The 14,397-nt window shown below is 41.5% G+C and overlaps 1 protein-coding gene across 3 annotated transcripts in view; it reads left to right on the plus strand.

Moving 5' to 3' along the window:
* LOC117420570 (capping protein inhibiting regulator of actin dynamics-like) overlaps positions 1 to 14,397 on the plus strand; it is a 73,398-nt gene that overhangs the window by 56,641 nt on the left and 2,360 nt on the right. For 2 of the 3 annotated variants that reach the window (XM_034034041.3, XM_059026802.1), the window contains exons 8-9: positions 13,245 to 13,453; positions 13,895 to 14,057. In XM_034034041.3, the coding sequence (XP_033889932.3) occupies positions 13,245 to 13,453; positions 13,895 to 14,057 (372 nt within the window). The remainder of the gene's footprint in view (positions 1 to 13,244; positions 13,454 to 13,894; positions 14,058 to 14,397) is intronic. The other variant, XM_059026813.1, reaches the window with a different exon arrangement.

Here is a 14,397-nt window from a genome sequence, read left to right on the forward strand (position 1 = left end):
CCACTCAGAGAGAAGGAAAGCCCGCACACCCACTCTCCCACCTCTCCGTGTCACTGCCATGACTGACAGGTGGATATTGACGGGCTGCTGCCCTCTCCCTACAGCACTATGAACACATCAGAAGAGTCAGCACAGGTCTCCCCCTGTTACAGGAACATTCAAAGCAAATCTGGAATAAGGTTCTTCAAAAGCACCAATCGGGTAGGATATAAGAACATTTCCAAGGCATTGAATATCCCCCGGAGAACAGTAAAGTCCATTATTAAGAAATGGAGAGAATATGGAACAACTGTGAATCTGTCTAGAACAGGCTATCCTCAAAAACTGAGTATCCGGGCGAGAAGGGCACTAGTCAGGGAGGCCACTAGGAGGCCTATGGCAACTCTAAAGGAGTTACAATCTTCCACGGCTGAGCTGGGAGACACTGTGCATACGGCAACAATAGCCCGGGTGCTTCACAAAACTGGCCTTTATGGGAGAGTGGAAAAAAGAAAGCCATTGTTGAAAAAAACTCACATCAAATCTCGGCTAGAGTTTGCCAGAAGGCATCATCCTGAGAACACCATCCCTACCGTGAAGCATGGTGGTGGCAGCATCATGCTTTGGGGATGCTTCTCTGCGTCAGGGCCTGGAAAGATTGTGAAGATAGCAAATTACAGAGAAATTGTGGAGGAAAACCTGCTGAAGTCTGCAAGAGACCTGGGACGGGAGAAGATTCATCTTCCAGCAGGACAATGACCCCAAACATACAGCCAAAGCCACACTGGAGTGGCTTAAAAACAAAAAGGTAAATGTCTTGGAGTGGGCTAGTCAAAGCCCGGACCTCAATCCAATTGAGAATATGTGGAAAGAGTTGAAAATTGCTGTTCACCAAAGGTCCCCATCCAACTTGACGGAGCTTGAGCAATTTTACAAAGAAGAATGGGCAAAAATTGCAGTATCCAGATGTGCAAAGCTGGTAGAGACTTATCCAAATAGACTTATGGTTGTAATTGCTGCCAAAGGTGCCTCTACCAAATGTTGGCTCAAGGGGGTGAATACTTATGCAATCAATTATTTTCTGTTCTGTATTTGTAATTAATTTAGAACAATTTGTAGATTTTATTTTTCACTTTGACATTATGGACTTTTTTTGTGTTGATCAGTGGCAAAAACTCCAAATTAAATCCATTTTGATTCCATGTTGTAACACAATAAAATGTGGAAAAGTCCAAGGGGGGTGAATACTTTTGAGAGCCACTGTATCTGTTGAAATTTGGTTTCATCCTCTTAAAATTTTAGCTCCAAAATCTCAACGTAACCACTGACTTAATGTGTGACCTTGGGGCAGATCAACAGCACCTGAATTGATCTCACCATTAAAACAAACTGGATAGAAACATGGCTACAATGAGTAAACATTTACATTTGGTTGTCCAAGATAATATATCTTGTAGTCTTTATTTTATCCAGATTATGAATTGATGCTGCTATAAGCTCTGAGCTAAAGAAAACTACGGATTGACCCAAATGAGTATCTTAACAATGTACCCAGCCTATCAAAAATGCATTTTAAGATGTTTTACTATTCCAAAGGCTGTCAGCGACAGTGTGCTGCTAAGCAATATTTTAGGACTGGTTATATGAATGTATTACTAGAGGAAACTAGGTAACTGTTTCAACAAATCTCCTCATCAGTGTTTACTGAAGGAAAAAATCTGAAGTAATAACACAGATTTTTGAAGTTATGGATGATATAATATAAACAGACAACATCATAAGAGCAGTTAATTGGTATGCATAATGCATAATAATTAAAATTAATGAGTTCCTGCTGTTTTATAACATGTGTTCCTGCTGTCTTTCATAATGATCATGCATTCCCTAAAAAAAGAGTTACCTGTTGGTGAACTAATTACTTCTAATAAAAAATCTCTTCGGGTGATAACCATTCTCAGTGACTACACAGTAGACCATAGTATTAATTCTAAAATGGACACTCAAAATTATAGTGATATGATGTTCCTGTGAGCATATTAATTTACACAAGTAATTGTAATACTGCAGCATTCCCTGAAGGAAACATTACTGTACATTAGCCTTTGTAATGGAAGCAGTTCTTGTCTCAGAGTGCATGATGAATAGGAAGCTATTGAAAGTGTCTGTTTGCCAGCTGACTTAAAAGCATGGGCACATAAGCCAGAGTTGTAATGACTCGAGTCAGTGACATATTTTGCTAAAATTGTAAGTTGTTTTTAAAATCCGAACTACCACTTGCGAATCCGAACTCATGTACAAGCTTGTAAACTTGTAAAAAAAAATGTTTTGTGCACTAAATTTAACGTAATAATGCATTGTACAAGAAATAAACACACAAACAACCCTCTGGAGCTTTAATATTTGTATATCTTTTTATTTTTACATTCTCGTAGCCTATAGCCACCGACACTATAGCACACGGTACAGATGATCAATGAAGCTGTTGCACGGTCATCTTTGTTTTCCAAAATTCCCAAATTGAGTTAATCAGCTCTAGATGTGTTTGATTAATTTAATACATCAGGATTTGCATCCTGGATAGATGTTTTAGGGTTAGTTTGGTTAAAAACATTTTGCTTTTTTAAAGAATACATTCATAAAAATGAAAATGGGCAGACCAGACCACAGCAGCATGATTTTGGGAATAGGCACAATCAACATTGCCAGACGAAAGGGGGTTGAGGACGGAACAGATCGATTATTAGCGGTAAAAAAAAAAATTGTTTGTGGAACTGGTATTGTAGAGCAAAATAGCATGTGTTTATGAAACAGCAGCTACAATACAAGGTTTTTACAGTGGTAGGGTTATTCAAAATTATTATTTATTATTATTATTATTATTATTATTTATTTATTTATTTAGCAGACGCCTTTATCCAAGGCGACTTACAGAGACTAGGGTGTGTGAACTATGCATCAGCTGCAGAGTCACTTACAACTACGTCTCACCCGAAAGACGGAGCACAAGGAGGTTAAGTGACTTGCTCAGGGTCACACAATGAGTCAGTGGTGGAGGTGGGATTTGAACCGGGGACCTCCTGGTTATAAAACCGTTTCTTTAACCACTGGACCACACAGAAATAAACTGGCCTCTTAGTATTACTGTACGTTTGTGCATTTTAACTAGATTGATGATTTTATTTTGACAATATGGAGGCTGTGTGGTCCAGTGGTTAAAGAAAAGGGCTTGCAACCAGGAGGTCCCCGGTTCAAATCCCACTTCAGCCACTGACTCATTGTGTGACTCTGAGCAAGTCACTAAACCTCCTTGTGCTCCGTCTTTCGGGTGAGACATAATTGTAAGTGACTCTGCAGCTGATGCATAGTTCACACACCCTAGTCTCTGTAAGTCGCCTTGGATAAAGGCGTCTGCTAAATAAACTAATAATGATAAAAAACAACTGGGATTTTATTGTGCTAAGTATAGGTGTGTCAGCAGGTCTCCGGACCTCCCCCACGATCTCCGGCAGCGAAACTGCTGCAGTGGGAGCAGGTCTCCAGACCTCCCCCACGATCTCCGGCAGCGAAACTGCTGCAGTGGGAGCAGGTCTCCTGACCTCCCCCACGATCTCCGGCAGCGAAACTGCTGCTGGGGTTGGTGGTCTCCAGACCTCCTCCCCCTTCTTCGTGGCCGACAGCTCCCCTTTCTGGGGCTCCGGCCACCGTACTCCCAGTGGTGGAGGTATGGGAAGCAGAGACAGCTCCTGCTGTTCTGCTTCTGGCAGTGGCAGAGGCAGAGGCAGCTCCTCTGCTCCTGGAAGTGGCAGAGGCAGCTCCTGCTCATCTGCTCCTGGAAGTGGCAGAGGCAGCTCCTGCTCCTTTGCTCCTGCCGGTGTAGGTGGCGGAGGCAGAGGCAGCTCCGGCTGCTCTGCTCCTGCCGATGTAGGTGGCGGAGGCAGAGGCAGCTCCTGCTCCTCTGCTCCTGGAAGTGGCAGAGGCAGCTCCTGCTGCTCTGCTCCTTCCGGTGGAGGTGGCGGAGGCAGAGGCAGCTCCGGCTGCTCTGCTCCTGCCGGTGAAGGTGGGAGCAGCGTGTAGTCTCCTGCCGATGGAGGTGGGAGCAGCGTGTAGTCTCCCCCTTTTTCAGGGGACTGGTGCTGCTCTGCCTCTCTTGCAGCGGACTGGTGCGGCTCTGCTTCTGAAGGGGAAACCAGCAGGCATTCTTCCTCTGCTGGTTGTGCTGGGGAAACCAGCAGGCATTCTTCCTCTGCTGGTTGTGCTGGGGAAACCAGCAGGCATTCTTCCTCTGCTGGTTGTGCTGGGGAAACCAGCAGGCATTCTACCTCTGCTGGTTGTGATGGGGAAACCAGCAGGCATTCTTGCTCTGCTGGTGAAGGTGGGAACAGCTGCCTCTCAGGCTTCGGATTCCCGCGGTCCCCCCGTCTGGGCGCTGGACGCTCGCGGTCCCCCCGTCTGGGCGCTGGACGCTCGCGGTCCCCCCGTCTGGGCGCTGGTTCCTCCTCTTCATACTGGGTGTGGCATATGGCTAACGTGTGCCCATAAGCCCCACAGCCAGGGCATAACTCTGCTGCGAGGTTCTTTAAAAAAACCTCCCAGCCATCATCCTCGACCTCCTCCCTTTTGGGCTGTGGACGCCCCGACTCCTCCCTTTTGGGCTGTGGACACTCGGGTTCCCCCCACTCAGGCGTAGGACGTTCGGGTTCCTCCCACTCAGGCGTAGGACGTTCGGGTTCCTCCCACTCAGGCGTAGGACACTCAGGCTCCTCCCACTCAGGCGTAGGACGCTCAGGCTCCTCCCACTCAGGCTGTGGACGCTCAGGCTCCTCCCACTTGGGCTGTGGACGCTCAGGCTCCTCCCACTCAGGCTGTGGACGCTCAGGTCCTCCCACTCGGGCTGTGGACGCTCAGGCTCCTCCCACTCGGGCTGTGGACGCTCAGGCTCCTCCCACTCGGGCTGTGGACGCTCAGGCTCCTCCCGCTCAGGTACTGGAGAGGGCAGCGACTGCTCCTCTCCCTCTTGCTCACTGGAAGGCATCCCTCCCATGTCTGCAGCTAGGTAACCCAGCACCACCATGGTGAGGTCACGAACGGATGCCGGGTTGTGCTGGTGCTCCCAGTCCTCCCATCGTTTCCCATCTCGCATCTGCAGTGCGTGAATAACCATGGGGAGGTCACTGGCGAAGTTCCCCTCGGGGTGCACCAGCCAGTCCCATATTTCCCGGGACGGTGGGGAACCCGGTGGCAGTGGGGGTAGAGGGGTGGCTACTGCCCCGTTGTGGCTGTCCTCCTCCCAGCCCGGCATGCAGGATGAGGGCTGCAGCTGTTGTTGTTGCTGCTGCTGCTTCTGCTGCTTCCTGCAGCTCTTTCTTCCCATCCTCGCTTTACTATTTATTTTTTTTTTTTTTTTTTTTTTTTCACAAAACCCCCTCTCCTGGTCTGACGCTTGGAGGCGCTATTATCCCACTTCTGACACCACGTGTCACAAAGACGGCCAGAGTGGGTGGCGTCAGACCAGACAGGAATACACAGACAGAGACGGTGGTGATGATGAGCTGAGTGCAATGGCTGCACTCAGCGTTTATTAACAAAATAAAAAGGTTTAACAGTACAAAAACACGGGACACGGCACTACACGCCAAAATAAAAAGACGAACAAAACGGACTAGACAGTGCACAGACAGACGAACAAAACACGGTGAGCAGATAACACTAATATTTACGTTCTTTTATATTTACTTTACTCCTTCTCTCTCTCCCGTTCTCCACTCACCGAACACCTAACCCCGACTGCAAGAAATGTGCGTCTATATATACTGTTGTGCTGGGATTCAATTACTAATTAATTATTCACTTGAATCCCAGCACGTGAATCAATTCTGTGCAACCCCGTGCTCGCATATTATATTTTAAATGCACGTGCGTGATGTGCAATCCCGTGCCTAAATACAAATATACAATTTAAACACACGTGAAACACAGACCCGTTTATATCCCGTGTACCAATCTATACACCAACATTAACACACACACGCACGCAACATACAACACAGAACACACAAATGCACACAGGGGCGGGGCACTTTGCCACAAGGTGGTTAAAGGGTTAATGTTGTGATATGTTCTTTGTAAAATATTTTCGCAATTTTTTTAAGCGCATTGGTGAACAACCCTTTTTTATCTGAAAATAATGAAAATTACTTACCAGTATTTTGTAACATGCATTGTTATGCTAAACTCTTAGCCTTTCAAGATACATTTCTTTTTGTAATATTAAGCAAATTAGGTTGAGTTTATTGATTTTGAACTGGAGCATATATGTGTGAGTATGCAATGGTTTTAAAACTCTGATTTCACCTCAGTTGCATACTTGGACTGTTTTTCTTTGTAGCTGCTATGTTTTAAACTTAGAAGCAAGATCTCTATATCAAATATCAAATTAAATGCCACAAAATTTCCTTTCATATGGTTAAGGTATCTGAAAAAAAACCTTAGGGAGTTTCACTGTTGAGAAAAAGTGAAAAACACTCAGTAAAATTGTAAATAAATGGTTAAATTCATTCTTTTGTTTTGTGGTATCCATTACTGTACAGCCAACCCAATTGAGCATATGTAGAAAGGCCTCTGTATGGTCAATAACAAATTCTGCTTATAAATAGGCCAAGGAATCATGAATTCACTGAAATGGAGAGACAAACACAAGGCAGAAACTGTGGACCTTTAATGGTGAACATCAATGGGGCAAGTATGACCACATTATTGTGCATCTCAATTTTGTATTTTTAATTCAAATGCTCTTTTTACTTGTAGATTGCTAATCTCCTGTAAATTGAATCTGATTAAATCGAACTGTCTCGAGTTGTCAGAACTACTGACTGAAATTGACTCGAGCCAGATAGGTGACTCGACTCGAGCAAACTCTGTGACTCGACTCAACTCAAGCTTGGCATGTCAAAGACTCGACTCGAGTCTTTACCCCCCAGTGACTCGACTCGACTCGAGTCCCAATTTTTGTGACTTGATTACAACACTGACATAAGCCTGACTTTACCCCATAACATGCAAGATGTATTAAAAAATAATTACAAACCTAAAGAATCATTTCTTTCACCTTTGGCTTGGCCACTTATCAAGCTTGTAACGGCTGCTGCGTTGTTCATTAATGCTTAATTAAAAATAAACACCTAATTTGTAAATATTACATAATCATAATTAGATGTTATGACAGGTACAGTACAATTTTACAGTCATCTTGCCTATCCAAAGTGCTCCCAAGAAGACATACTGTCTAGTTTTATAGCCTAAGAGACAGTGAAAATATAACTTGTAAGTAACAAAAGGGAAATATTATTTTTCTGGTGTTTCATGTCACATTACCACCTGTACCAAATACAATAAATGAAAAGAGTGGGCCCTTTTCACAAAAGTTGTATTGAATGTTTGTATATAATATATTATATGCAAGTGAGTGTTACACTCTAGATTCGGCTAAACGGTGTATTGACATTTTTTTTGGTTGTCGCCAGCATCAAAATATAAAGCAATAGAGTAATACCTATATTAGCATCCTTTCCAAAAGCTGTGACCAATCAAATCCAAAAATCTAGGTGTATTCTGGATGTCTGTGTAGAATGGCCTTTATTTCCAAGGCAGATTAGCTCAGGGTTGTGTAGACCAGCATTGGTGTCCTTGAGATCCATTGCTGTTATTTGTTCTCTTTCAGACTCAGGTAACAGCATTGCCTTTTCTTTTGAGAATGTGTTGTTCCTGCTAGATCCTGCAAAGAAGTGTTGGCTTCTGGCTAGAAATCTAGGAAGCAGATTTATGTGCCAAAAGTAATTATCTACTTCTGTAGGAAGTTGAAATGTGTCTCACATCTTTTGTCTTGTATAATTATATGTTGTTCATTACATATACAAAGGGCTTCAAAATTTATAACCCTTTTTTTTTTGCAGGTGTTGTGATTTTAAGAGGTATGACACAGGCCCGGTTTTTGGGATGGAACCGCATAACAGTCTCGCGTTTTGATTGGTCCATGTCTGTCACATGAATATGTCGTCACACGAGTGGAAAAGCTTGCAGGCATTTTTAACATTGTGATCAGAGAGAGAGAGTGATCTGCTTTCCACAACCTTACCATTAAAATATAATGTGGTATTACGCTGTACTGATATAACAAACTATGGGTGATTACTTTATATGAATTATCATGTTATGCACAAATGTAAGAATTGGCTTTCTGTGGTGGTGTACTTTTTTCTTTCAAGCAGCATATATCTATAATCGTTTTTGCGATATATTTTAATATAAAATGTATACACTATTGCAGTTTTGTTAGAGGATACATTAGTTTATCTCTAATGTAATCACAGTTTTACATATAGACCCTGTTTTCATTTACGTCACAAATTCTGGGCCGCTTTGCTTTTCAGATAATGTCCCAAATTCTGGGCCAATTTAGTTTGCAGATAACGTCCCAAATTCTGGGCCGTTTTGGTTTTTAGATAACGCCCCAAATTCTGGGCCGCTTTGGTTTGCAGATAACGTCCCAAATTCTGGGCCAATTTAGTTTGCAGATAACGTCCCAAATTCTGGGCCGTTTTGGTTTTTAGATAACGCCCCAAATTCTGGGCCGCTTTGGTTTGCAGATAACGTCCCAAATTCTGGGCCGCTCTGATAACATCCCAATTTCTGGGCTGCTCTGGTTTTTAGATAACGTCCCGAATTCTGCATTTTCGAATTCAGGCCAGTTTTTGAGATATTCTGCTTAGCTGACAGCCAAGTTTCTAACTCATGCATGCACAGTTTACCATAAACTGGACCGTTAATTCATTTAAGCATAACCCTTAGTACATGAATCAAAGTTAATGTATTTTTTACTCTCAACAGAAAACATTTAGGAACATGGTATACCAAAAAAAAAAAAAAAAAAGGACATCTCATTTGCTTATGTAATGTCCATCAATATACAGTGAGGCGTAGGGGTATATCAGAACTTCTGGGTTTAAGAGACCAGTGCCCTTCAACAACTTCAAATAAATCCTATTGTATTGTATTTGTCAACATTTCCCTTATCTATTCCTGATAGTTTATACTGTAGGTCAGTGGTTTTCAACCTTTTTTTGAAACTGTACCCCTTCTATCTGGAGGTTTCAGCTCGAGTACCCCTTTACAATTTTCGCTCAACTGAATGGTACCTCAGTTACAATAAAATGGAGAATAATCTGATGACCCCCTCCCCCCCGTTTATTTAATAAATTTGGGTGACAAACTGCTGGTTTAGGACAGAACAACAAACAGTAGGCTTAATTCTTAAAACTTTTAACTACAAGTATTTGGATGCACAGAATTAAAAAGACAAGTATTGGGTTAGGAGCACACCTATTTCTTTGTAACATTGACGGCCTTTTTAAAATATTGACAGCCTTTTGTAAAAGTGAAGGCCTTTTGATACCCAGCATACACTGCAATACCCAGCAAAGTTATACACTGATATTCGGATAGCACAGCAATTCAAATGTAGTTTGTAATTGGTTGTATTCCTCAAATACACAATAAAAATTGATATTTATAGGGTATACAGTTATACAGCGATACAGTGGTTCGGACATCTAAGAACAGGTACTGCAAGCATCTGGATTCATACCCAGAGGTACTCTGTAGCCTCCTAGGACATTCACAGCTTGTTTGACACCCTCTTGTAGTTGCCCGTTTCTGCATATAAAGCAAAATGCTGTTTGTCAATCTCTTTTTTTTCTTATAAATCAGTCTTTGCAGGAATCATTCCAAAAACACTTGAATCAGTTAGGGACTACCAGCCTGACACTACAGGCCTTTAAATTGCAGTACCAATTTGCAAGTTGCTAAGTGGTTGCGTTCCTCAAATTTGCACTGCAAAGTGATATTTTAAAGAATAGGGTATATAGTGCTTTTTTTCGCCTCTGCTCGCTTTTGGTGCAAAACTATGCTCCGATACACTCAAGCTGATACTGTGATCACAAAACACTTGGAATGGACTCAAATTGGTGCTTCTGTTGCATAAATACACTTATATAATGGACATTTTTTGTATGTATTTTGTTATAGGAAATAGCGGTCGGGGGGGGGCTGGGTCCTCCTGTCGTTCCCCATGAGTGCACAAATCCTGGGCCATCAAACTCGCTAGTACTCTCTTTAGATGCACAGCAGTCTTAGCTAAAGAAAATGGGCTCCTTCGAGTTCGTACGACCCACGACTGCCATTGGCCGAGCCTTGCCCCGATGGTGTTTTTATAATGGGATTTGCCATAGGGAAGGGGGTGGTCTCTTATCGTACCCGTATCTCCACGACCCCTGGGCCAACGAACTCTTTGCGTGCACAAGAGTCTTAGCTAAAGAAAGACATTGGCCACGGGTTCATACGCCACCCCACCGCCAGATGGTGGGCGTTGCCCCAAAGGGGTTTTATAATGGGATTTCCCATAGACATTTTTCAGGGTGCTATATCTCGGGTTCCGGGGGTCCCCGAGACTTGAAAATCGGTACGGAGATCCACCTCGGGGCCCCTGTCGATCCCTCCAAGCGACGTGTCCCCAGCTAGAAAGGACACCAGTTTAGACTTGATTTATTTTTTGCGGCCCGCACAAGGAGTCACCATTTTCATGGTTCAGATGCCAGGACGGCTTGGCAAAGTGAATTTTTTCGTCATGACATGAGTTTTTGGGTGAACCACCACACCGTTTTAGGGGATGGTTTGGGGTGCTCCCCTGAGTCTATATCACTTTGAATGGTGGTTCTTCGTGCTCGGGTTCGAGAGATATGCCTGAAATGTGTTTTTCAACCCTGCCATAGACATGAATGAGGCTGAACCTGAACGCCCTGAAAATATTTTTTGCAAAGAATTGCTACGAAACTGGGCATGTTACATTCAGGCTGGTCTAGAACCCTTCGAACGGTGGTTGTAGGTTCTCTGGTTCGAGAGATATGACTGAAAATGTGTTTTTTTAACACCGCCATAGACATGAATGGGGCTGAATACCCAAAAATATATTTTGCAAAGAATTGCTATGGTGGGTGTATGCGTGCAGGGGTTGCATGGTGGTGTGTGTGTGGTGTAGTTTCTTCATGTAATAAGAAATACGTTTTTTTTTTAACATTTACATTTTATTTGCTTTTTCATAAAAAAAAAAAAAAAAAGATTTCTGGGGAGAGTAAAAAATACATTAACTTTTATTCATGTACTAAGGGTTACTCTCAAATGAATTCATGATCCAGTTTATGGTAAACTATGCATGGATGACTTAGAAGCTCGGCTGTCAGCTGAGTCCCCAAAACTGGGCTGAATTCGAAAATGCAAAGCGGCCCAGAATTTGGGACGTTATCTGCAAATCAAATCGGCCCAGAATTTGGGACGTTATCTAAAAACCAAAGTGGCCCAGAATTTGGGACGTTATCTGCAAATCAAATCGGCCCAGAATTTGGGACATTATCTGAAAAGCAAAGCGGCCCAGAATTTGCGACGTAAATGAAAACAGGGGCAGTCTATATGTAAAACTGTGATTACATTAGAGATAAACTAATGTATCCTCTAACAAAACTGCAATAATGTATACATTTTATATTAAAATATATCGCAAAAACGATTATAGATATATGCTACTTGAAAGAAAAAAGTACACCACCACAGAAAGCCAATTCTTACATTCGTGCATAACATGATAATTCATATAAAGTAATCACCCATAGTTTGTTATATCAGTACAGCGTAATACCACATTATATTTTAATGGAAAGGTTGTGAAAAGCAGATCACTCTCTCTCTCTGATCACAATGTTAAAAATGCCTGCAAGCTTTTCCACTTGTGTGACGACATATTCATGTGACAGACATGGACCAATCAAAACGCGAGACTGTTATGCGGTTCCATCCCAAAAACCGGGCCTGTGTCATACCTCGATTTTAAAATGTGCCACTGCCACTTGCAGCACCCAGTGCACAACATTGAATGTACTGTGTGGTTGCTTTTGGTCAAAGATAGAATGAAGTTACCTACACAGTTGTTCTCTGAGTTGTATATTAATTTTGATGGCATATGCTCTTTCCTTACACGGTTGGAAGCTGCAGTGATTCGGAAAAGATCCAGCTGCAGTACATTTTCAAAATGTACATCAAAAATGTTTAAGTCCATGATTTACAGTAATTGAGTAAATCCAGTTCTGAAAAGGAAATATACTGAACTGCAAATGACTGGAGCATGTATGAAAAATGAAACAGATTTTGTATTCAAAAATGTTTATTCAAAAATACATTTAGCGCAAATGCCAGAATTTCATTATTTATTAAAATCTTTTACATGTAAACAGAAAAAAAAAACTAGTCAAAACAAACAACAACAACAAAAATCACAATAATAGGTAACATTATTTAAAATATTCATTTTACCATTAGCAACCCACTGATCTAGCCATCACCTCATAAAAGAATGACCACAGTTCAGACAAAAATATAACTAAAGTGAGCTCTATTCACAAAGCTTTAACTTGGGAATTGTTTAAAGAATGTTTTTTCAAAGTCTGTTTTTATTAATAATATCAAGTTTGACATATACAAAACCATTCTTTATTTGTGTTACTGAAACAACAATTAGTCCAGAACAGTTTCAGGAATATCAATCAATATCATAAAAACAAACTTTGAAAGTCATTACCTTTTTGAATAGAGCCAAGTAGCTTTTTACTCTGTCTTTGTCTTTTCTGATTGGCTTTGTATGATGCAATAATTCTAACTGCAATTGCTCAAGCTTGTTATTTAGCTGTTCCCCTGTTGATTCTGGCTCTTGGTTCAGTGAAGACATTTTTTACTGATATAGTCTGACTGAATTATCTAGGGCAGACAACTAGAACTTATTCTGGTTTTGAGGGATGACATACCCAGACTGTTCATTAAAATGTTTTGCATATTTTGAACGAGGAAACTAATGATCTATTCAGGAATACCAAATATAAGAAATGGCAATACAATCCCTATTCCTTGTCTTGCTGTAAATCATTTGTTGATTCCATAATTTGTGTCGGTACTGTGTGTGTGTGTGTGTGTGTGTGTGTGTGTGTATATGTGTGTGTGTGTGTTAATGAATAATTGCAATAAGAACCACTCAGAATGATTGAAACCATCATAAAGAAAGTCTATACAAATTTGTAAGTTACTTACTGTTAAGCAGCACATGGTCCTAATACAGCTAAACAGCTATAAATCTCTTTGCTCACTTTTTCTACTCTTAATTTTTCTTTCAGAAAAGCCCAGTCTTCATAGCAGACATTCTCTCGATAGCTGCAAGACTACAGAAAAAGGGGACTCGCCGCAGCCCCTGTGGATCACCCTGGCCCTGCAGAAACAGAAGGGCTTCAGAGAGCAGCAGTCCTCTCGAGAGGAGAGAAAGCAGGCGAAAGAGGCCAGGCTGGTCGAAAAACAATTAAAAGACAGTGTAAGAGAGTGTGACAGTGTAAGAGATCTAAACACTTGGGGACTGGGGGGTGCACCTCCTTCATCCAGTTAGTTTTTTATAAGCACCTTGTTAATACTGATTTCTCAGCAATCATGTTCCAGCTAAATTTGCTCTGAATGGATGACTTAATAATGGGATTTCAGTACCAGTAATAAGGGTGCATTTAGTTTAGACTTGATTTGATTTGTTTAAATCAAATGTGCCCCACTCCTCCAAATGTGTAGCTGATTGTTGACAACTGATTTAGCCACATGTTTAACAAAGTAGTTTTATTTCATTAAAATACCAGCTATCTTCAAAACTGCAACAGAGCACTACTTTTGGTATTACTGTTTGGTGTACAGTAATTTATAGCACAATTCCTGGACCTTGATGACAGATAGAGCAATACATGTGTTAAACTGAAGGAAATTAATGCCCTTTTCTTTCTATTCACAGAGCGTGGTTATTAGTCCAACTGATAAAAAAGGAGGCAGTTATAATCAAGGATTGCAGAAACCTCCAGTTCAGGATGAAGAAAAGAAACCTGACACTATTTTAACCAGATTTGAACGTAGGGAACAACTGAAAAAGTCCAATACACTTCCTAATTCTGTTACAGGTACCATGTTATTTACTAGCCTGTTTTCTAATTGAAGTGATATTGTGACTTTATGTACAGTTACATCCCACTTTCAATGCAGAATTGTCCCCACTTGAACATAATGCGGCCCATAAACTACGTTGGCAATGATACCTGCATACTATGAATCTATAGACAGTCAATGCTGAACTTGCAGGTCTGCAGTTTGATGTTTTATATTGTTGATAAACTATTGCAGTGCTTTTTGGCACATACATTTATTTGCTTATTATTCTGTTTTTAAGATCTGGCCAAAAAATCTGTCCATGTGGTCATAACCTGTCCTTGGAAAACTAATTCTTTATAGGATATTTTAATA

This window comes from Acipenser ruthenus, chromosome 1 (assembly GCF_902713425.1).
Source record: "Acipenser ruthenus chromosome 1, fAciRut3.2 maternal haplotype, whole genome shotgun sequence".
NCBI lineage: Eukaryota > Metazoa > Chordata > Actinopteri > Acipenseriformes > Acipenseridae > Acipenser > Acipenser ruthenus.